The sequence below is a fragment of the Nelumbo lutea genome, chromosome 5 (assembly GCF_056320005.1).
Source record: "Nelumbo lutea isolate HS-2025 chromosome 5, American lotus-T2T, whole genome shotgun sequence".
In the NCBI taxonomy this organism is placed as follows: domain Eukaryota; kingdom Viridiplantae; phylum Streptophyta; class Magnoliopsida; order Proteales; family Nelumbonaceae; genus Nelumbo; species Nelumbo lutea.
The window spans coordinates 18,431,855-18,455,102 of NC_142688.1; the positions used below are offsets into that span (position 1 = coordinate 18,431,855).

At 36.0% G+C, this 23,248-nt stretch overlaps 2 protein-coding genes across 2 annotated transcripts; one reads left to right on the forward strand and one right to left on the reverse strand.

The window, feature by feature from the left end:
• Positions 1-255: 255 nt before the first annotated feature.
• On the forward strand, positions 256-7,809 carry LOC148850720 (beta-galactosidase 3-like). The gene is made up of 19 exons (XM_088943998.1): positions 256-641; positions 788-883; positions 1,029-1,141; positions 1,350-1,416; positions 1,681-1,773; positions 2,008-2,151; positions 2,503-2,591; positions 2,681-2,786; positions 2,883-2,970; positions 3,077-3,195; positions 3,396-3,560; positions 3,781-3,959; positions 4,782-4,891; positions 5,021-5,130; positions 5,643-5,753; positions 5,838-5,951; positions 6,035-6,237; positions 6,387-6,723; positions 7,098-7,809. Exons 1-19 carry the CDS (start codon positions 474-476, stop codon positions 7,245-7,247), a joined length of 2,562 nt encoding a protein of 853 aa, XP_088800124.1. The 5' UTR covers positions 256-473; the 3' UTR covers positions 7,248-7,809.
• Positions 7,810-12,958: 5,149 nt separating this feature from the next.
• Positions 12,959-17,074, reverse strand: LOC148850721 (thioredoxin H-type). The gene is made up of 3 exons (XM_088943999.1): positions 16,906-17,074; positions 13,368-13,490; positions 12,959-13,229 (listed from the first exon to the last, which is right to left on the reverse strand). The coding sequence occupies exons 1-3, from the start codon at positions 16,990-16,992 to the stop codon at positions 13,095-13,097; spliced, it is 345 nt and encodes a 114-aa protein (XP_088800125.1). The 5' UTR covers positions 16,993-17,074; the 3' UTR covers positions 12,959-13,094.
• Between the last annotated feature and the right edge of the window lie 6,174 nt (positions 17,075-23,248).

Sequence of the window (23,248 nt, forward strand, 5' to 3'; positions counted from 1 at the left end):
TATAAGAAGAGAATTGAGGACTCGTATACTCAAATCTTCTGTCAATAGTGTCATGAATTAGGGTGGGAGGGGGTTATGGATTACTGAGAAAAAAGGGTGGCTATTTTTAGGGTATTTTAGTAAATATACATCTGAATATAAAGTTTATCGGAAAATTCAGGGAGTTTTTTTTTTTAATAATTTCCATTTTTCTAAATGCTGGGAAAGTTCATTAATTTTACTTTTTTTTAAAGCCCATAAATTTTACAGATTTTTACTGTTAAGTGGACATGCAGGCTTTTACATCTGAGACTGTATATATAATAGTAAAATGATGGGTGAGGGGACTCCGGGAAGAATGGACCCTGTTATTGTTGTTGCAGAGTGGTAACCGAGAAACGTTCCTTCTCTGTTCTCCTTCTTTAATGTGATTTCTTCCCTCTCATTCAAGTGTAGATTTCTGACAGACTCTAACTTCTGTAAACGAAGTGAAAATGGAAACCACCTCAGTTTCCAAGTTGTTCTTGTTCTTCTTGGTTCTGTCTCTGGGTTTGCAATGGATCGAGTGCAGTGTGACTTACGATAGGAAAGCTATTATCATTAATGGGCAGAGGAGAATCCTCTTCTCCGGATCCATACATTACCCCAGAAGCACCCCTGAAGTAGTTACCTTTTTCCTTTTTTTTTTTTCTTGGCTCCATTTCTAAAATTCCTTTCATGATTTTCTCTTTCCGGAGAATGCTGAATGCAGCTGATTTTATGTATTTTTCATGAAACTTTGTTTTTTGGTTGAAATGGGTTTCTGTAGATGTGGGGAGATCTTATACAGAAGGCTAAAGAGGGCGGGTTGGATGTTATACAGACATACGTTTTCTGGAATGTGCACGAACCGTCTCCCGGCAATGTACCTTTCTTACTCTTCATTTTTAATTTTTGTATGTGGTTCTCGTGGTTCTCTCTGCTCTCTCTCTCTCCGCAATCTTTGATTTTAGCCTACATTGAGTGTTCTTGCTGTATTTCTTTCCTTCTGGTTTCTGTTGGGGTTTCAGTACAACTTCGAAGGGAGATACGATCTGGTTCGGTTCATAAAGACAGTGCAGAAGGCAGGGCTATATGTTCATCTCCGAATTGGGCCTTATATTTGTGGAGAATGGAATTTTGGGTACTTACATTTCTTCCTTTTTCTTCTCCTGTAGATCTTCATTTTTTGTCATACAGTGAAATATTTTGATTTCAGATGGGCCCTTTCTCTTCTTTGGTTATATCGTTTATTTTGATTAGAGATGAGTGTTTGCTCTTCTACACTACATATTATGTTTCCTTGATCTGAATATTTTTCTTTTCTTTTCTTGTCTTTCTCTCTGTTGCAGAGGATTTCCTGTTTGGTTGAAGTATGTTCCAGGCATCAGTTTCAGAACAGATAACGAGCCTTTTAAGGTCTCCGCTTTCTCCACTGCCCCTATCCCCCCCTTTTTCTTTTCTTTCTCTTTACTGTTTTTCTTTCTTTGTTTTGCCCATACCCCTGTTACTTTCTCACTGTAATCCAAAGCTAAGTAGAGCGAGAAGCAACTTTAGCAAATTAGGAAACTAGAGTAAATTATATGCATTCTGTATGTTCACTGTAGTTAATCCAGTTTCTAGTTTTTGAACTATTTATTATGAAGTTTTTTGTTGTTAATTCATCGATTCCTTTTAATGCAGATGGCAATGCAAGGTTTTACCCAGAAGATTGTACAGATGATGAAAAGCGAAAGGCTGTTTGAGTCCCAGGGTGGCCCAATCATTCTTTCTCAGGTATTGGTTTTGGGTCATCGGCATGTGAAAATTTTAGTGTTTTATGAGCTTAAGTTCTTGGATATCAGCACTGTACAGTTGCTCCCCCCCGCTCTTCTCTTTGATGGGTAAATGCACAGGAAGGCTCATAAGCAAATCACACAGAAATATATAGGCTCTTATGTCATCAGTTGACTATTTTATCATTTGTGGTGTGGCTCATAATGCAAATCCAAACTGATTTTGTTTATGCAGATTGAGAATGAGTACGGGCCAGAAAGTAAAGCATTTGGGTCTGCTGGTTATTCTTACATGACCTGGGCTGCAAATATGGCCGTCAAGTTGGGTACTGGGGTTCCATGGGTCATGTGCAAACAAGATGATGCCCCAGATCCGGTGGTAAGTGATTTTACACTGTTTACCACAGATCTATCCCATGCCGTGCAATATCTCTCCTTTGAATATAATACATTTTGTGTCACATTTGATATCTTAGGATGTTAGACTTCCTTGTTCTTTTGTCATCAATTTGTTAATGGATTTTGGTTCTTGAGTTGACCCGTTGTTTTAACTTGGGCTAAAACCTCGTTATTTTGTTTTACTGACCTATTTATCAATGTTTCATTTTTTTTCTGTTAGGGGAAAAGAAAAACATAATTGCCTACCCCGATAACAGTCTTAATTTCAGTTGTTTGTTAAATTGATCAGATTAGAAGTTCTGAGTTTAAATCTTATCCAATATGATGACAGATAAATGCATGTAATGGTTTTTACTGTGATGCCTTTTCTCCAAACAAACCTTACAAGCCCGCAATGTGGACTGAGGCTTGGAGTGGCTGGTAAAATTACTTCTTCCATTAAGATCTGTTATCTAAGAAGTTAAAATTTACTCCACTCACCATTTTCCCCTTGTTGATGGAACTTAAAGGTTTACAGAATTTGGTGGCACAGTTCACCAAAGGCCAGTTCAGGACTTGGCATTTGCAGTTGCTCGCTTCATACAAAAGGGAGGCTCCTTTGTTAATTACTATATGGTTAGTTTTATTTGTGCCTTTTTGTTCCTCAACCCGAGCCTTTACTACATGAAATCCTAGTTTGGTATAACTAAACCATGGAACTGCTTACAACAGTACCATGGAGGAACCAACTTTGGACGCACTGCTGGAGGCCCTTTCATCACTACCAGCTATGACTATGATGCTCCAATTGATGAATACGGTAAAAAAATTGAAGTTTTTCTCAACACAGATCAAGTATGCAATTGATTATTTGATTGTGACAGTTTTGCTACTGCCCAATGAATCACTTCATTGAAATGTGATAGGTTTGATAAGGCAACCAAAATATGGACATCTGAAGGAGCTCCATAGAACTATTAAGCTATGTGAGCGAGCTATAGTTTCAGCTGACCCTACTGTTATCTCTTTAGGAAGCTATCAACAGGTCAGTGATCTTACTGTTCTGGGATTATCTCTCTGCCTCAGCTGTCATTTGACATCTTTATTCTTGGTTATTTCAATTTTTAGTTTAAACTCTAATATGCAATGTATCCACTGTCTCCTTGTTGCATCTGGGTAATATAGATTTTGGCATAATTAACTGAACTTATTTATGAACTGATTGAATGATTGGCTTTTGTCCAGGCTCATGTGTTCTCTTCTAGGTCAGGAGGATGTGCAGCTTTTCTTGCAAACTACAACCCAAATTCTGCTGCAAGGGTAATGTTCAATAACATGCACTATAACCTGCCACCATGGTCCATCAGTATCCTTCCAGACTGCAGAAATGTGGTCTTCAACACTGCAAAAGTAAGTAAATCCATTAGCTTCCCGTTTGCATACCTTAAGTTGTCTAATCTTTAAAATCTGGTTGGTTTAATTGATATCTATTTCAAACGAAAAACTAAATGAGTCACATCACATATTTACACAGTATGTAGATGGCTATTCTTTTATTATTTCATTGTTCTTTATAAATTAAAGGCTATAGAAAACTTGCTAAAGTGATAACTAGTTATGCCTCTCACAGATTGGAGTTCAGACATCACAGATGCAAATGCTACCCAGCAACTCTAAATTGCTCGCTTGGGAGACATATGATGAAGATATTTCTTCACTGGATGACAATTCAATGATTACCACAGTTGGTCTCTTGGAGCAGATAAATGTCACCCGTGATAACAGTGACTATCTGTGGTACATTACTAGGTGAGTGAAAGACATTAAACACTTTGATACTTACACCCTGAGTGTCATTGAGTGATTTAATTATTTCATATATAATGTTTTTAATGGATGATTTGACTCAGTAACAATCACTGAAAGGACCCGATCTATGAGATTGCAAGGACAGAAATTCAGCATGATTAGATGATTTGGCCAGAGCCATTAGATTTTTCTGGAATTCCAATAAGATATTCTTATTCTCAATAACTAAATGGATACAGTAAAGATTTTTTCCCCTCTTTTCTTTTTTTTTTTTTGGGGGGGGGGAGGTAGTAACGGATGGATCTTATCATATTATACTTTTTCACTGTATATCAAATAAATCTGAAAATTAACATGTTGGGTCCTGACCCTCTGCATTTTGGCAATATGCCAATATTGATATTGTTCTCAAGGATGGTGATAGAAAGTCTTGAAATCTGAGATGCTAGATTATCCTTTATATCAGAATTATATCATCTGTTCTCTTTATGCATTGATGTGAATTTGATTAATACTACTAATGACCTGATGGGGTGCCATGGTCATCCGATAAAGGGACCTTACTGAGCTGCTCCTCATATTCTGTTTCTATCTTCCAAAACAACTGCACAAATGGGATTGATAAGATTAACTTGAAGATCATACTGCCATTAGATATCTCCTTTATTCTTCCCATCAACTTTAGCTGCTTGCCCCTGCCTACACATTTACAGCATAGTAAATTTGACAGTTTAGTCTTTTTGGACAATAATAGATAAAAAATTCAAACAATTTCCTTACATGTATATACTGTTATGATAACTTAATATATGGTGTTTACAGTGTTGAAATTAGTTCGTCAGAATCAATTTTGCGTGGAGGCCAAAATCCAACTCTCATAGTGCAGTCAGCTGGCCATGCTTTACATGTCTATGTTAATGGACAACTTTCAGGTACACTGGTTTTATGTTTATTTCATGGAACTAGACACTTATACAAGATTGTGGTTTGATGGTTTAAGCTCTCTACCTTTTTCATCTGTAAAGTTAAATGAAGTTGTTTCTGCTTTACCTTGATAATAGGATCTGCTTCTGGGACAAGGGAGAAAAGAAGATTTACATTTATAGGGAAGGTCAACCTGCGTGCTGGAATCAATAGAATTGCACTTCTCAGTATAGCTGTTGGATTGCCGGTTGGTGCCCTGTTTTATTAGTTTCCTGCTTTGGTCAAGGCACAGTGACCCAGTATCTGAATATGCTAATGTCATGGTCTTTATAACCTTGAAGAAACTTCACAAAATTTTGATTTTGTTTGAGCTAAACAAAATTCAAACCACCAAATTTAGGCTACATAGTTTTCGAGGGGGTTAATAAATTAATCAATAAAATATAATATATGCAAATACATTTATTTCAAACATGATTAAAATGGCTTTTAAAATACAGATGATTAAACAAATAAAACTTTAGTCCTAAGTGTATGGAATAAATGTAATTAGTTATTATATGTTGGTATATTATATATTATGTATGACAAATAAAAAAATACATAAATTTCAGTGAAATATTCAAAATGTTGAAATATTTTATTTTGTTCAGCCTGAATGAAATTCCCAATTTTGATGGAAATAGCAACCTTTTCTAGCACAAGGATGAGTTAAACAATTATAATTAGTTCTGACCTACTTCATTGTTTTGGTTGAAGAATATTGGAACACATTATGAAATGTGGAGCACAGGAGTCCTAGGTCCAGTTGTGCTACATGGTCTTGACGAGGGAAAAAGGGACTTGACTTGGCAGAAATGGTCTTATCAGGTGAGATATTTTGTTCTGCATTTTTTAGTGGTGCAAGATAGAATCCAGAATTTTTTGCCTTATCAATGTTGTATGTATATACAGGTTGGCCTGAAAGGAGAAACCATGGATCTTGTGTCTCCAAATGGAATTTCTAATGTTGATTGGATACGAGGATCATTAGCTGTACAGAAGCAGCAGCCATTGACATGGTACAAGGTAAGGAAACGAGGGCTAATGCAACTTTGAGCTGTTGAATACTAGTTTTGTTGTTAGGAATTTACTCTTATTGGAATTTGCAGGCTTACTTCAATGCACCTGAAGGAGATGAGCCATTGGCCTTAGACATGGGTAGTATGGGGAAGGGTCAAGTATGGATCAATGGTCAAAGCATTGGAAGATATTGGACCATCCATGCGAGTGGTGACTGCAATGGGTGTAGTTACACTGGAACATTCAGGCCTCCCAAGTGTCAAACCGGTTGTGGCCAACCAACTCAACGATGGTAATGAGTGTTTGAATGGAAATCTTTCAATGTTGCATCATATGCTCCTTTCTTTGTGCTTTCTCTAATAATAACCTACCCAGATAAGCTTGGGATTGGAGGTGTCTCTCCTTTTCTTGGTGTTCATTCTCTTAATGTTGGATCATCAGGTATCATGTGCCTAGATCTTGGTTGAAGCCCACCCAAAATTTGTTGGTAGTTTTTGAGGAGATAGGTGGAGATGCATCACGAATTTCTCTTGTTAAAAGATCGGTAACCACTATTTGTGCTGATGTCTCTGAGTGGCATCCAAACATCAAGAGTTGGCAAATTGAAAGATATGACAGAACTGAAGAGTTCCACAGGCCCAAGGTTCACCTGCATTGTGCTCCGGGACAGTCCATCTCTGCCATAAAATTTGCAAGCTTTGGAACCCCTCTGGGAACTTGTGGAAGTTTTCAGCGGGGAACTTGTCATGCTCCAACCTCATATTCCATTTTAGATAAGGTACAGGAACAACTTTTATCTTTTTTTTCCCTCTCTAGTCAACTAGCATCCCTTGACAATATATACTGTTTTGTCTTTGTATTTTTTAGCTGTACAACATATTTATATGCTAGAAAACTTTATGCACACTATATACAAAGTAATAATTTGAGAAAATATATATTTGACTGTTTCTATGCTTGCTTTTGTGTGTGTGTGTGTGTGTGTGTGTGTGTGTGTGTGTGCTTGCATGCACAGTGGTTCTGCATGTGTCGTAATGCCTTGTGTTTTCCATTTGCCCATGCTAGTCATGTTTGATTTCCTTGTTCTATCCATAAGTAAATGTATGGCTTAGGTTCTCATATCCCATTTGGTTCTTGTTTACTTTGCCGCAGATGTGCATAGGGCAGGAGAGATGTGCAGTAACCATATCCAACAGCAATTTTGGAGCAGATCCTTGCCCGAATGTTTTGAAACGATTATCAGTAGAGGCTGTTTGTAGCCCTACAGCTACTACAATTGCTCAACCCAATTCAAGGGGTTGACAGGGCAGAGAAAGGGGGAACAAAAATTTCCTCTCGTAAGGCGTTCATATGGATTGATTTTCTGTTCATAGTACCAAAGGCAGAAGCAAGGATGAAGAAAGAAACAAAAAAGAGGAGTACCTGGAAGAACTTTTTAGTTAGATTTGAGGGCCGCCACATTCTCGGTTATCAATTATGTAGAGAAGTTAGGGTCTCTAATGCTAGGTGTTTTTTTTTTCTTCTCTTTATAAGTTAACATACTTCTGTAAAATAGGGGTTGTAGGACTGTAAGGTGACAAGCACAAGAGCTCAGCATGATGGGCCCTATGATGAATGCCCAGTCCAGTCCCTGTACTTTTAGCGGGAAGTTGGACTAGGAAATGAAGAAAAAAATGATTTCCTTCAATGGTGGTGATGAATAATTGGTCATTTGATTGTATTGATGGGGAAAGTGAAACCCCAATTACAGCTTGTTTTGAGAGTGAGTCACAAGACTAGTAGTGAATGGTTGAAGTGAATTTTGTGGTAAAAAGAAGTGGGGAGTCATGTTCTCTCTCATTTAAATTCAAGATTGTGTTTGCCATTTTGCCTTCTGTCCCTTGCTATTCAAGCCTTGAAAGGTCTTGTTCTTTTATGATATTTTTTTCTCAGCCTAAAGATCCATAACATGACGCCAGGTGAGGATTTCATTTTTTTTTTCTTGGTATTTGACACAACACACTAACTTTTCAGCGTAAGTGGAAATAGCGGGGCTCAAATCTGGAACTACCGAGCTAACATGACAACCGAGTCACCATTCAGTTGGCAAGTGAGGATTTCTGCATATAAATAACATTGCCATGAAAAAAATGCTGGTTAAAACTTGAAAACAGGAACTATAGGTGATTTGAGGATGACCCTACCAGACTATCATACAAAGTATGCTTTCACATTTTAACAATGGGATGGCGTTAAACAGAACATAAACACTAAACAGGGTTCAATTAGCTGGGCCTGGGAGATGATGATGATAAAAGAATCAGGACAGGATGAATGTCTCTTTTTCTCAAACTGATATTGAATGTCTAAGTAGAGCTCAGCTCTACCGAGTCATTATTGGGAAAGGGAACCCATGATCTCACAGAAGCATCAAGCAAGCAGTTGGGGTTCCATTAGATCCCGGGGGTCCTTTGTTTCATATGAAGTAAACATTTTCTTCCGTTTAGGCTATGAGAGAACATATCCGTTGTTGTTTTGGTTTATTTTGTTTTTGGCTTTGAGAGAACAGGGTGTGAACCCGTGACTCACCAGGCACCAGGCTGGCTGGGGGGTAAGTTAAAATTTCATGGTTGACTGTGAAGCAGAACCACAATTTAGTGGTCCCACTAAAAAGAGTAAAGAGATCGTCCTCCCTCTGCATACGCCTGTAACCGTGAGGAAAAGAAAGAACACGCCAACCAAACGGTCCGCTACCATCTCACCGAGTGAGTAGTAAATAGTAATGCAACTTCGTCCGCATTCTATTTATTTATAGATTTTATTTTTGGGGTTGAAAATGAAATGAAATCCGCATTTTGAACTTTCCCATTCCCGCATCCAAAGTACGTTGTTCCCACTTCCCAGGAATATCCCGACTTAGTTTATTTGTTTGTTAGCATAACCCAATTACACAAATTTAGAAATGGTGGTCAGAGATCCAAACTCCCAAGGCATATTGCCAGCTGGACTACGTTATCTTGAAAATTAAAATGTACCTCTCAGCAGACTTGTTAGGCCCACCCAATCCCGTCCCGTATTGTATGAACCATGCGGGCGGGAGCATTTTGATAGCGCATTCGCATTGACGCAGGAAAAATGCGTACGCTATCTGCTTTCCCTCATTAATTATGAGGATTTTCATAATCCTTTTAGTAAATGATGGATTCTCAGCCGTTTGGTTTGTAGGATGAGGATGAAAAGAATGGAATATATATATTTTTTTGTTATTTGTTTTGAGGGAAATAGAGGGATGGGATGAGAAAAATGTGGGATGCCAGATCTCAAAATTGTGAAATTGGTGTCGCATTAAAATTGTGCGACTTTGGCGAAAAAACTTGAGAAACCGTTGTTACCATCAAATTGATGGTTACTGGCCTTCTTCACTAGATGTTGGCAAGGAACTAGTGCGAGGGGCAGTGACGATCTCCCTCCATCTTCCTCTTCTCTCTTCTCCCTCACCTTCTTCCTATTCTTCTTGTCTTCCTCCCTTTCTCTTCTCTCTTCTGCGAGGGGCAGTGGTGATCTTCACCAGATACGATCTCTCCCTCCATCTTCCTCTTCTCTCTTCTCCCTCATCTTCTTCTTCTTCTTCTTCCTATTCTTCCCGTCTTCCTCCCTTTCTCTGATCGCCATTGCAACTCTCGATAGCGTCGACCTGCTTTCTCAGCATTCCTATCTCTCTTTCATTCCCTCATTTTCCCTCTCCTTCTTTGATAGCCACTGCAGTCATGGAGCTCTGTTCTTCATCTTACATGAATCCGACGAAGAACCAGCTCGTAACAGTGTTTTTCTTATTATTTTCCCATATATAAAACAAACAATGGAAGTATAAATTTTTACATTTTCCCATCCCATCCCACCCAAATCTTCCCACAAACCAAATGGAGCCTAAATGTATTTGGCACGGTCATCTTATTCTTGTTTATGAGAAATAGCTATACACTTGCATTTTTTGTTTGAACACTAAACTCATTCATCAACAAATTATGTCCACCGTGAAAAAAGCATTAAAGTATCAGTATCGAGTATTATATCGGACAACTTGGATATGGATACAAATACACTTGGGAAACATATGGATATGAATGAAAAAACATAGAAGCGCTTGGATACACTAAGAAAATGCACACAAATTCTATAAATATATAAATAACATTAAGTTTAATGTCAAAACATCTATAAATAATATGTAAATATATAAAAATTGTATATTTAAATGATATATATAACAAGACATGTAGATATTATACAACTTTATTAATAATGCTTCAATCAAGAATCCAAGGCAAATATTATATAGATTTTTACAAATTAATACATGCAAAATGCCAATATTTTTTTTATTATCTATTAAAGTGTAAGGCATAAACCATATGCAACTATTATAATTGAATCATTATATCATTTTTTCTATTTTCTATTTTTATTTTTAGCATTAACAAAAAATTCAACTAAAAAATTAATTCTTAAATGTTTGATAAATAATATTTATATTTTTTGTAAATAATAAATGTGTTATTATAAAATTTAAATTAAAATATCAATTAATAATTTATAAAAATATATAATCTTAACTTAAAATATATCAAATCTATTAAAATTTTAAAAATGCATATAATCAAAAATTCATAAATTTTAATTACTAAAGTAATTATTCCATTATTAATATTTTATTTTTATAAAACTTTAAAGTTAAAAATTATTTTTTATATAAAATGTAGATTAATAGATTTGACAGATTCAATTATATTACCATGTAAACAGTATTTTTATTTTTGTAAATAATAAATCCATTGTTATTTAATGCAAGTTAAAATATTAAATAATAATTTATAATATATATATACCATATGCAAATTTATAAAATAATTATTCTATTATGAAGATTTTATTTGTATAAAATTTTTAAATTAAAATTCATTTTTAATATATACATGTGTAAATTTTATAAATTATTTATTCTGTTGATTTATAAAATACTAATTTCGAATATTATTCTTTTTAATTTATAGTGAATTTTTGAAAATAAATGTATATTGTTTTTTATTTACATGTAAACATTAACTTTAATAAAAATTATTTTATTAACCTAAAATAACAAATGATTTTGTGGTTAATGTACGATCCTGGCCATGAAACTTGCATTTCATGCAAAAATCAACAAGTTGAAAATGAGAATCGGCCAGAACCTGGTGCAGGGAATGGTGTCAAATTTATCATTTCCCTTCTACCAGGGTTTCACAACGTTGATTAGTCATCTGTATTATCACCAACTTACCGAGTTAAAGGAATATCACTTCTATGCTTGAAATCCTTGTACCATCTTCGGAATGGTTCATTATTTTTCTCTCTGCAGTCTTCCTCCTTTTTTCTTCTTCTTTTTATTTATTTATTTTATTTATTTTTGAGGGTTGGGGGCTTGGGGCCGTGGAGGTAGTTAACGGTGTTGAACAAAAATAGTAACTATGATTAGTTTAATCCGACGAGCTGGAGGGGCACTAATTCAGATAGAACGTAAACCGTGTGATCCGGAAGCCTACTGTAATGGCAACTTCAAGTGAGGACGGGGGAAGCTCCGCCATTGCAAATATTTTCTGTAACTGAGAACGGAGTGAAGGCGGTTTGAGAATGACGCTGACAAGGGGAGGAGAGGAAGAAGAAGAAAAAGAGGGGAGAGAGACCAAAGGCGAAGGATCGTTAAATCGAAGAAGAAACAGTGTTTATCGAAATTACAATAACGCCCTTATTTTCACATGGGACTTGTCACAACTCACGTGTGTTTGCTATTTTAACGTGGCGAGAGTTGCTTAGAATGAGAATCGCGATTCAGAAGTGTCTTTTTTTTTCTAACTCCGCGGAATTGCGATTCTGGAGGGAAATTTTCATTCCATTTCGAATGAGAATCGATTATGTTGTTGAACCAAACATGATTCTCATCCCAAGAATCAAAAGAATCAATAAAATCACTCCCGGGGAATGATGCCAAGCGGGGCCTTAAAGTTGAAACACTATCCTGGGAAATCAAATTCAATGCTCACGATACCGTGCTTAAATTGTTGGATTGGGAATCTCTCTCCATAGAAAAAAGCATACAAATATGAAATTTTTCCTAACGCACGGCTATAAAAGGCCATGCAAACGGTGTGAACACAATCTTGTGAGCACTGAAGCTGATCTTCTATTAGGGCCAGCTATTTGTAAGAATGGCAATGAGATGGATTCAGAGAGGATTTATAAATTATAAATCCTACCTATTTCCCTAAACCTCCCAGTATCTGTAGCAGGTATCCCTTTTAAAAATCCAAACCCTTCCTACACATGAAGATGCCAAACCCTCTTTGACCCTATCCTTCAACAATACATGGATCGGAAATGATCACCATACCCTTCAAATACCCATTTGAGTTATAAAATACCAAAACCCATCCTCCAAACAAAAATTCCAACCCATCAAAGAATACAAGCGGATAGGGTAAAAAATAAAAATTGCCCTCCCTAGTTATTTGGGGTGATCATATTCATATACATTGCTCAACAATGAAAAGCCTTCAAAGTCCAAACAAACCAAACCAACAAATTAAATCAGACCCCTTTTACCCATACCCTATTTTCCGTTCAATAAGAGCTCAGTGCCTAACAAAGTCCAGCCTAGCTTGGGTCTTTTGTAATACTTTTTGTCTATTATATTATTTAAAAAATTGGGTTTTATCATTAGATGCTATGGACCCAAAGTTTTGCCCGCCCGGCTGTTACTTGTTAGAGAAGCTCTCACCTCCCACACTCACTCCCAAATGCAGCCCAATTCCATTTCAAATAGCCACGGCGTAAATGGATTAAGAAAGAAACCTAATGTATATCACTCAAAACTACTAGAGCACCAGACCATTAACCACCTGGGGAACCCATTCCAGGTTCCGGAATCTAATATAAAATGACATTCACCGCTATGTATCTCTATTTCATCAGGGTTGTAATACTAGCGCTGGAAACTGGAATTCAACAATAAACTATGCAAATGTCATCGGGTATTATTAATAGAAATAAAAGCACAGTTTACGGGATTAACAAGTAACTGATGTCAAGATAGAGTTTATACGAAGGTCTATTTTTCCACAGGACTAGAAAATATATTTATGCAACCATGTGAGCTGTAATCTTCTGCTGCAGCTCTTCTTTCCTTGCACCCACAATCTTGTCAACTATTTTCCCTTCTTTCAGGAACATAAAGGTTGGCATTGCCTCCACAGCCCAATCAGTCGCAACAGTCTGCAGATGGTGAATTTCCATAAACAATCACAAGTAAGATACTCAACGTGTTTCAAGGTATTGCATTGAGAGGAAGGGTTGATTGTCGAAGACATTGTATTCATTCAGATACGAGACAAAAAGAATGTATTTGTTCACCTTCAATTCATCAACGTCCACCTTCAGGAAAATGACATTGGGCAGCTTCTTTGCCAGTTCTGCCAGGATTGGAGCCATGAAGCGGCATGGCCCACACCATGAAGCAGTAAAATCAACCACGACCTGCAAAGAGTCACCAAGCAAGGAATTTGAACATCCATGTCAAGCTACTTAGTTGATTGATGGGACCGTGAGAAGACCTCATCTAAGAATCATCCTATGACGAAACCTTCATAGTCAAGTTGAGAAGTCAAATTAAATATAATATCAGTTTAGGCGGTGGAAGTTGGAAGACTTTAGTCAAGTTTAGTCCAAAAGTGGCGAATTCATGGTTCTATAAGAAATATCTTTATCTCTTTTTGATTGGCAGCTGAAGTCAAATTATTAAATACATTATCAGTGTAGGTGGTGGAAAGCTTGGAGCGTTCGAATTCCTGCTTCCCTGGGAAAAAAATTGCAACAGTGCACACTACAAAGTGAAATTTAGCTAAAAGCAATCAGGCAGTAACTCGAAAGGCAGATAAAAACTAAAAAGCACACCAAACCCAATGGGGCTATAAAGCACGGATTCTTGTTTCCTCGCAGAAACTAATTTTCTCTCAACTCACACTAAGCAAATCAGAAAGAGTAAATCCAAACATGGTAACTTCTCTCAGTTTTAAATCTTCTGTGATCCAAAATCTGACAAGGATCGATAATTTAGAGTTAAATTTAGACAAACCGGTCATACAGAAGCGAGCCAAACTTGGGTTATCTTCTATTCTTGAAAATCAAAATGCAAGCAATCAATTCATTTTTTCAACCATCATCAGCCAGAAAACAATACCATATAACCTGAAGGAAGCCCTTAAATCTGATCTATCAGCCTCTCTATTCCCTAATTCCTAGAATCATTGAATTCTTAACATATACTTGAAGAACAGCACAGTAAAACATGATGGCATGCTCCTTCCATTTTGCCAGGGTTAAATAAAACATATAATACCTATAAGAAAATGAATCACGTTGGTTGTTGCTATGAATCTATGGCTACATCAGATAGATATAAATGCAAACATAGCATGACAAAATCACCAAAACTTGCAACTTATTTTAAGAATGTAATTTTTTTTTTTCCAAAAGAGAAATTCTGCAAAGATAAAGTCACATGAAGCAGGTCTATGGGTGCTTAGTTGGTAAGAAACTTCTTGGGTCAGTAATAAATAAGGCAATATGGTTCCAACTTCCAAGGAAAAAGGAAAAAAAATGTAAAGCCGCATTATGGCAGCATCCAAAGTCCAAATATGCAATCATCCATGGCGGATACGATAAATAATCAAGCAAAACCATGAGGTACGGAAAGGGATGCAATAAATAAGTAATAATTATTGGACAATAACTTTGAATTTCTACACAGCCATAGATCCTTAAAACAAACAACCTTGACAACAACCATATCAGATAAAGACAAATAATTCCTTTCCTTCTAATGTTCCTCAGGAAGCAAAATTTGAAACAGATAGGTAATTAGGTATCGTTACCATATTTATGTTAGGTGAAACTTAACCATCTAAAGTGAACATCATTCACTTGCATTCAAATTTTAAAGCAACCCAACCAAAATGCATCTAAATCAACCACACCATCCAGGTCTCCCAGAATAAATGCTGAAGGATTGGGTTATTAATGGATTGCTAACTCCAAAATTAAAGCCTAAACCTTGTAATTCTTCTGAGATGGTGGTCCAGGAGTATTTGGAATTAGACCATACCTATGAAATTGATAATCAATAGATGAGTCCCACAATAACACAACCACCAAAAGCAAACTACTGCTTATGATATGGAAGCTCCAAAAACCTTTACAACCACCTGTGTGGCCAAGACCAGACAGGGAGTTGAGCTACATATCTGGATCAAGAGTCAGACACCTACACCAGATTTACAACTAGAGAAAGTTTAAACATTTGATACCCAAATACCTGTAAAGTTCTGCCATGTAGTTTTGAACACTTCAATTTTCATTCTAAATTTCATGTCCTACACTTTGTCCAACAATGTCCTTGTTGTATCTGGGTAGTTTAGGTTCAAATATGAAACTTCTAGGAACAGATGATCAAGCAATTAACTTTCTGTTTTCTGATCCCTCCATGATATACAGTCACCAAATAACATAATTTATAGATATTCAGTCAACAGCCCAGTAGCCCACACCCATGGCACATGATATGAGAGGTAGGCATGGCATACTACACTGTGGGTAAAATACCGAAGCCAAGAGAAAAACAAAATAAATCTGAACATGTGGTCAGGTTGCAAGCATGGTTCACAATCAGGGACGATCATGGGCCGGGCTGGGCTTTGGTCCTATGTCTTTATATATAAAATATATTGTATGCGCCATATTATAATATTTTTCTATATAATATAATATTATAAAATATAACACACACATATAGGCCGGAATGGGCCCAGGCCAACCAGGGTTAGAAATGATTACTCCTATTCACGATTCTGACGCCAATGGACATTTTGCCCGGCGGAATTAGGACAATTTCGGGGAAATTCCACTAAGATATCTGATCTCTAAAAAAATCAGAGAAATTTATTAAAAAATGAAATTTGTTAATGAAATTTCACGAATTGTTGAAACAAATACAATTGCACATTTGATACCTAAAAAGCATGGCAAAAAAATTGCATATTTCAAATAAGACTAAGAGACTTATTTAGGTACTTTATCCCTCTTTTAGTCTTTTAGCCATCTCTTCTCTTATATATGTATGTCACTCACTTGCCATTTTGAATTTTTCTTTGAAAAAGTAAGGAATATAAGTTAGGGTTTTAAGTATTTTCCCATATGAAAATATAAATTACCCCTTTCATTGGACCAACACACTTTGTAAAGTAGAGAAGTCAGTCAAATATCATACTTTGGAAGGAAAACAAAAAAGATCATACAATCGGCAACTAATCCTTTTATGAAAACCGAAACAAGCTTGGCTATACCCCTTTCATCTCGCAGGTTTTTCTATAAATAAAATAGAATAAAACAATCAGCAGAAATCACATAAACTAGAACATTAAAACCCAAACCGTAGAAAACAAATTAGGGATAAAAAAATCCGACCAAGTGGAAGAAGCCATGTATAAAAAACTCTGAGAATAACTCGTTAAGCCCCAAGATAATAACAATCGGACAGAGAAACAGAGATAAATCCGTCAAACAAAAAATTAAATCCATCATCTGAAGCCCATATTAATAGCACTGTAACAACTCCTTGAGCACCCCAAATCAGAACAGATTAAGTCAGATAAAGCACACCAAACCAAACCCATCAATGATCAACGAAATCCAGCTTAACCTTTGGAGCCCAAAAAGAACTAACAAATCACGATATAAAAATGGAAACCAAACAAAACTAAACCGGAGAAATCATTTAGTAAATGCAACCCAGAATCTACATGCCTTAAAATGCTAAGAATAAAATTCCCATCTAAATCATGCAAAATAATTAAATAAACATAAAAGGATGGAATGAAGGATTTGTAAGAGGTACCAAATTCTTGGACTCGTTCCCCTTCTGCAGCTGTTCGTTCCAGGCCTCAACAGTGTGGCAACTGATCACTTGTCCCTCTTCCGCCATTTCTTTCCCTCCTTTCGAAAATAAGGTACGACGCGACCGAAAACCCAAAAAAATCTAAACCAAGAAATCGTGGATGTATACCACCGCCTGAGAATCCCCTCGCCTCCTTTATATAGAGAAGGTTACGCACTTACGTGTGGAGTGCGATTGCCGGTGGGTGACGAATTATATTATTTGAATAATTGAAATCCATCAAGAAGATTCTTCTTTCAAGTAATTTGCAGGAATGCCACCAGGATGGGTGACGGATGGACGGAGGTTTAGGCATTTGACTCCAGATGGAGGGTTCGGATTCTAGGGCACGACTCTTCGCAGATTCTAAAATTGGAACTTCAAAACAAAACATGTAGCCTACGCAACAAAAAATAAAAAAAAAAATGTTGATAGGGACCCCTAAAATAAAAATAAATGCAAAAAGAAAAGTTGCAAAATTCAATTAATTGCGTCCTCATTAAGAAAAGACGAATTTGTTCATCCCCAGAATTCCGTTTTGATTATATTAGGTAAATGATTGATTCCTCCTCCCCATAACAAATTTGTCAATAGATGTAACAGTAACACCATGGAGAATTTGGAATATGGGTTTGGGGATGGATTACCGTAGGGATTTAAACGGATCAGATCGGATTCGAATCCGATTTGATTGCATATTGGAATTCGAATCTCATCAGAATGTTGGATACCTGAATTTGATTCGATCTGTTTTTTTTAAATAAAATAAATAAATTATTAAATGGAAAAGAAAATGTAATGTTTAATAAAGAAAAATACAAAAAATACAAACATTTTCCAACTATTTTGTCATATATCTACATATATTTTTATAAATAAAATAAATAATATAAAAATTCAAAAAATATAATATAAATAACATATTTATAAATAAATAAACAACACACACACATCATATTGGAGGGGGTGATTAGATTATCCGATTATGGTCTGACCCATTTGCACCCCTAATTGGGGAGACCCCTGTTGTGTAACCCTTCAAAAGAAATCAAAAGAAAATGTGTATCATAAGCCAAGGTTTTGTAAAATAAAATTTAAAAATTTAAAAACAATTAAAAAGTGTGAAGTAAGGTAATTAAAAAATTAATGACAAAATCTACAAACTACACTGTGTAGCAAATATCGTGATTGGCTGAACTTGATGATGGTAAGTAGATATTGTTAAATATGAAAATAAGTTTTATAATAGATGAACCAATGAAAAAATAAGCACACTTTAATGTATTCAGTTTAGATTTGGATTTAACATGAGACTAATATTAGTGAATGCATCCTAGTTAAATACTATATTATTTATTAGTGCAGTAATTGAATCTCTTGATATATGTATGGTTGGATTCAGCTACATCAAATCTAAATATCAGACTCGACTTGAATTTCGATTTGACTCTCATTAATTGTTATTTAAATAAAGAAAAATGAAAATTATTTATTTATTATCTTATACACACAATTGCACTCATTTTCTTTTTATTCACTTTTTTCATCCAATTACTAAATAAATGCAGGTTTTAACATGAGATAATTAGATCAAATGTGGGATTGGATATCGAATTGTTAGGGTCAATTGACAGCCCTGCAACTATATGTCTATCTAATTGCTTTATATAAAAAGTAATTAGGTTAGTATAACATAATTTTCTAAATTTTCAAGGACAAGATTGTCATTCCAATGTAGTAGCATGACTATTTATTATTCTCATCACTTTTGTTCTGAAGAGAAGATATTTTGTTGCAAATGAACCTGGACAGATGTAACTCAATTTTGGTAGAATATAATTATTATTTCTCCATAAAAACAAATTCATCCAACTCTTTGTTTTTCTATGTTTTCGTTGGTCCCACCACTTGTGAAGAATCAAAATATTGTGATTAATAGGCCCTAGATAGAGGGACTAACAATTTCATATATAAAATTTCATAAAATAAAAGATATCAAAACCTTGTTCTGAGTTTAAATCAGCCCCCACGAGATTATCCCCCACAACATCTTGTCGTATATTGAGAATATCTCCCGATGATGACATTATCATTTTTGAGATTATCATTAGAAGGTATTTTCAATATATCACGGAGATGCGCTGTAGAACATTATGGGAGCAATCTTGTGAGGGGCTGATTTAATCTCCCTTATTTTGCTTAGCTTTTTTAATTAAACTTAATTTAAAAGGAGTATAAATGCAAATATATAAAATGTAAAACCTTATATATTTTATATTATTTTCTATGTATTTATACTGTATATATTTGCATTTGTACTGTTTTCAAACTGAACATTAAAGATAAATAATATTAAGCTAAGAAGATCAGAAGAAGTCACGGATTGAGGCCCAGTGGGCCATTTACAAGAAGACAAAAGACCAATTCTAACAACTAAAGGGGCCCATTTCCCACTATTACAAAATTTGTGGGATGACAAGCTGTAAGCCAAAACCCAAGAGTCCAATTGTCCAAAATCCATAAGATATTAACAACTGGGGAGTTGTGCCCAAACCAAATCACTGTCTGGGTTTTGTAACGGTCCAAAGGTACACATGCCGTTCTGGAACGGTAATTAATGCTAGTCTGATGTGGGGAATATCACAAAAAAATTCCCCCTCAAATATCTAATGCATAAAAATCCGTGTCAGTGCTGATACAGATGAAAAACACGTTTTTTCACTAAATAGGATTCAAGCACAGACAATGGTGTTTTGTTTTGTTTCAAGTATAACGGGTATTTTAAGTTTTTAACTCAAGGTATTTCACATGCAGAATCTGGAATTTGGTTCCTCTCCTCTCACAGAATGTTATTTCCTTACCCCGCACATCTCATATATAGCGGATCCCACTTTTATGATGGAATGAAATGTACAGCGTTAGATCAAATTGGTAGAGGGTTGGAACGTATTATGTTGGCAGATCTCAACTTGTTTATAAAGCTGTTAATGGGTTAGGTTTAAGTAGAATTAGTATTGATTTGATTATTAAATGTAATAAAATAATAGATTCAAATCAAAACTGTCTCAATTAATAGTCCCAGTGGATGCAATTATTTGAAAATTTCGGTTGAGGATAAACAAGAAGCGGAGACCTGGCAATTGGGTTGGGTCAAGACACTTTGGGTTGATTTTGGGTCGGGTTGAATTTTGGGTTGGGTTATCAAATGCTAGACCCTAACCTTAAATGTTCGGGTTAGGGTTTACCCATGGGTCAATTTAGGTCACCCCCCCCCCCCCAAAAAAAAAAAAAAAACTACAATTTAAAAAAAAATATATATATATATATATATGAAAAATGCCAAAATTAAAGGAATTAACCTTAAAATTCCAAATATAAAATAAAATAACTTGAACATTTAACAATTTAAAGAATAAAGATTAAATAGAAAAAATTAAAGAGCATAAACTTCTAACAATGCATAAATAGTCTCAATTAAACTTGACAATCGAGTCAGCAGATTGATCCATGACCCAACAGGTCATTCTCACATTCAGGTAACTAAATATGAGACCCTAACCTGTTTTTTGGGTTGCGTTGAATCGGGTTCACGGGCTGGGTCAACTTTTTGCCAGGTCCATGAAACTGTTCTGATGAACAAAATCATGGAACAAGAACCGACATAATTTATTAGGTTCAGTTTGGGCAAAAAGGACCCATCAACAGCCCTGTTTTTTTTTCGTCTTTTTTTTTCTTTTTTTTTTTTATAAACGGCCCTAACTGTTTGATTCTACTCAAGATATTCTCTTTTATATATTATTAAAAGGAAAATGCTAAAATGTGGAAATATTGTTCATTTCATATAATACAAGATGAACTGTCACCATACAATCCTTTGTATATCCTTTGTATTGACTTTGTTTGAATTTACAATCATGAAACAAGAACCAATCAAAATCCATCCATAAATTTTGATAAATAATAATACTTAACTGGTTACCATCGACTGATTAGAGTCATAGTCGAATAAAAAGAACAATCATAACCTTACGTATTTGATGACGCTAGCAATGAAAAGACGAAGGTCTTAACTGTTTTTGGCCTTTGCCATAATTATTTATCGCTAATAAAATAGGAGCGTGTCCCCTTTTTTAAAAGTTGGTTGGGACCAACCGACACAATCACTCTCCTGAGAGCAAAAGTAAAGGGGGAATAAAATGAGAAAAGGTTGACTCCGGATGTGAATATGCTGCACACAGCACACCGTGGCTGTATATATGCAATGATCGCTCGTTTAGGAAAAACGCGTCAATGTTATATTTCATTCAATAAAACTTGTATGGATACAGAGAAATGAAAATAGTACTAAAAAAGAAATTGTAAATACGATTCCTTGCAAAAAAACGAAATAGATTCAATGGATAAAAGAGAAAAAAAAGAAGAATTGCAAGTGAGGCAGAATCACGAATAGAAGAAACAAGTACCTCGCAAAGGTAAAGATAGAGAATCCGAAAAGGCATGAGAGGTGAAAAGCAATGGCCACCAAGGAATTACTATTGGCATCAAGAAATTGGAACTATCTGAAACCGTAACTGCCAGAATTGTAATCGCCGGAACTGTGAATCACAAGGAACTGTAACCACCCGGAACTGTAATCGTTGGAATTGCAACCACTAGAAACCGCGAACGCCGGTGAAATATAATTGGGAAACAGCCATCCACAGTGAAAGCCAAAGTAGTGATGACGGCCACCGCCCAACACCAAAATTATTAAGGAAGAGTCAGCCGCCTGTACCAAAATCCCTGCAAAAAGATCAAAAAGAAAAAACAAAAAAAAAAGGAGAAGAACGATTGAGTGAATGAGAAATGGAACGGAGGAGAGAGAGGAGTGAGGGAAAGGGAGAAGGGGAAAAGGATGGAGAAAGAGGGAGAGAGGGAAGAAAAGATAGGGGGAGAGGGGTAACTCCCCGAGGGGAGTCACCCCAAAATCGACCGATGATGGAAGAAGGACGATGGAGGGTGGATGATGAGAAGAAACCCGAGGAAACCCCGAGAAGGAGGCTCCCTCGGAAGAGAGAGAGAGAGAGAGAGAGTAAATCTCTGGAAACCAAGAGAGGAAACCTCCGAAAGAGAGAAAACTTCATGAGTTTTATGAATTGATTCTACGATTATGACCATGTACAGCAGTTGCATAGCAAATCAAACAGGGATTTATCCTTCATAGATCACTCCTCACACCGACCTCACACCTTTTCACCATGTGTTGAGAACATTTCCTTATGAACGATTCCGGATCTCCCATCCACAAGAATTCTAAGATGATGAAATGTTTCCTATGTATGACTTATGTTATGTGGGTAGGCTTGGGGTAGAATTGTCAATGACTAGGAAATCTAGAGCAGGTCCAGATTCTTCTATCAGATTTAGACTCCAACCAAATGGCCATAGTCCTAATTCCGAAATTCAGACCAGTAGTTGATTCTTGAGATACTAATTGAACCGTTTAGATAAATACTGTAGTTCAATAATACCACAAAAATCAATTAAATTAAAGTTGCAAAAGAAAAAAAAAAAAAAGTCAAGGAAGTAAGCGTGACATAATATGCTTTCGCAGCAGGAACAATATGGTATTGTTAAATGTAAGGCTGCAATCGTTGAAGAATTTTCACTCGCCAGGAACACCTTGATCCTTTTAGATTCCAGTCTCCCCACAAAATGCTTGAAAGGGCAAGGTCCCCTACATGTTGCTCTCATCCCTTCTAGACTTCTAGTTTACACAAACTAAATCCCTTTTGGGCCCAAGTGGATGCTTTGAGAGTTGGGAATTTGGGATAAGGGACAAGGACTGCGCATTGGAGGAGTCGAGCTCTGCCGATCTTTTTGATGGACACTCTGGATCAACCATGGATTCCTCCATGTGGAAAGATATAGGTAGAGTTTGGTAGTTTACAATTTTACATAATTAAGGTAATTGAGAGACATTCTAGCATTTTTTATTAGGAATAATGGAATCAGAGTAAACCAATCAGGATGGCTGAACAACCTTATTTAGGGGTGGGCCGTTAGGGAAGTTTTTTTGGAAAATTTTCCGGTATTTCTGAGTCAAAAGATGCATTGAGCTTTTGCATGAAAATTTGGACAGCCCAAAGCTAATTCGACTATTGCGCATCTTTTCATGCATCTTTTTGTCTTTCTGCACGGGAATAAAACGAGAAAGACGTGTAAAACTCCATCTGGAGCTTTCTAAAATCAGCCCAAAATGGGCTTCTCACATCTTTTCGGCGCACCAACTTTTGATGGTTAGATCTGTTACGATCCAAATGGA

Bases quoted from the DNA above. Each gene is read 5' to 3' on its own strand.
- LOC148850720 (XM_088943998.1), top strand. From the start codon at position 474: ATGGAAACCACCTCAGTTTCCAAGTTGTTCTTGTTCTTCTTGGTTCTG. The intron at 1,142-1,349 runs GTACTTACATTT...TCTCTGTTGCAG, and splicing joins TGTGGAGAATGGAATTTTGG to AGGATTTCCTGTTTGGTTGA. The intron at 5,754-5,837 runs GTGAGATATTTT...ATGTATATACAG, and splicing joins GGCAGAAATGGTCTTATCAG to GTTGGCCTGAAAGGAGAAAC.
- LOC148850721 (XM_088943999.1), bottom strand. From the start codon at position 16,992: ATGGCGGAAGAGGGACAAGTGATCAGTTGCCACACTGTTGAGGCCTGG. The intron at 13,491-16,905 runs GTACCTCTTACA...GACTCTTTGCAG, and splicing joins GGAACGAGTCCAAGAATTTG to GTCGTGGTTGATTTTACTGC. The intron at 13,230-13,367 runs GTGAACAAATAC...CACCATCTGCAG, and splicing joins TGGACGTTGATGAATTGAAG to ACTGTTGCGACTGATTGGGC.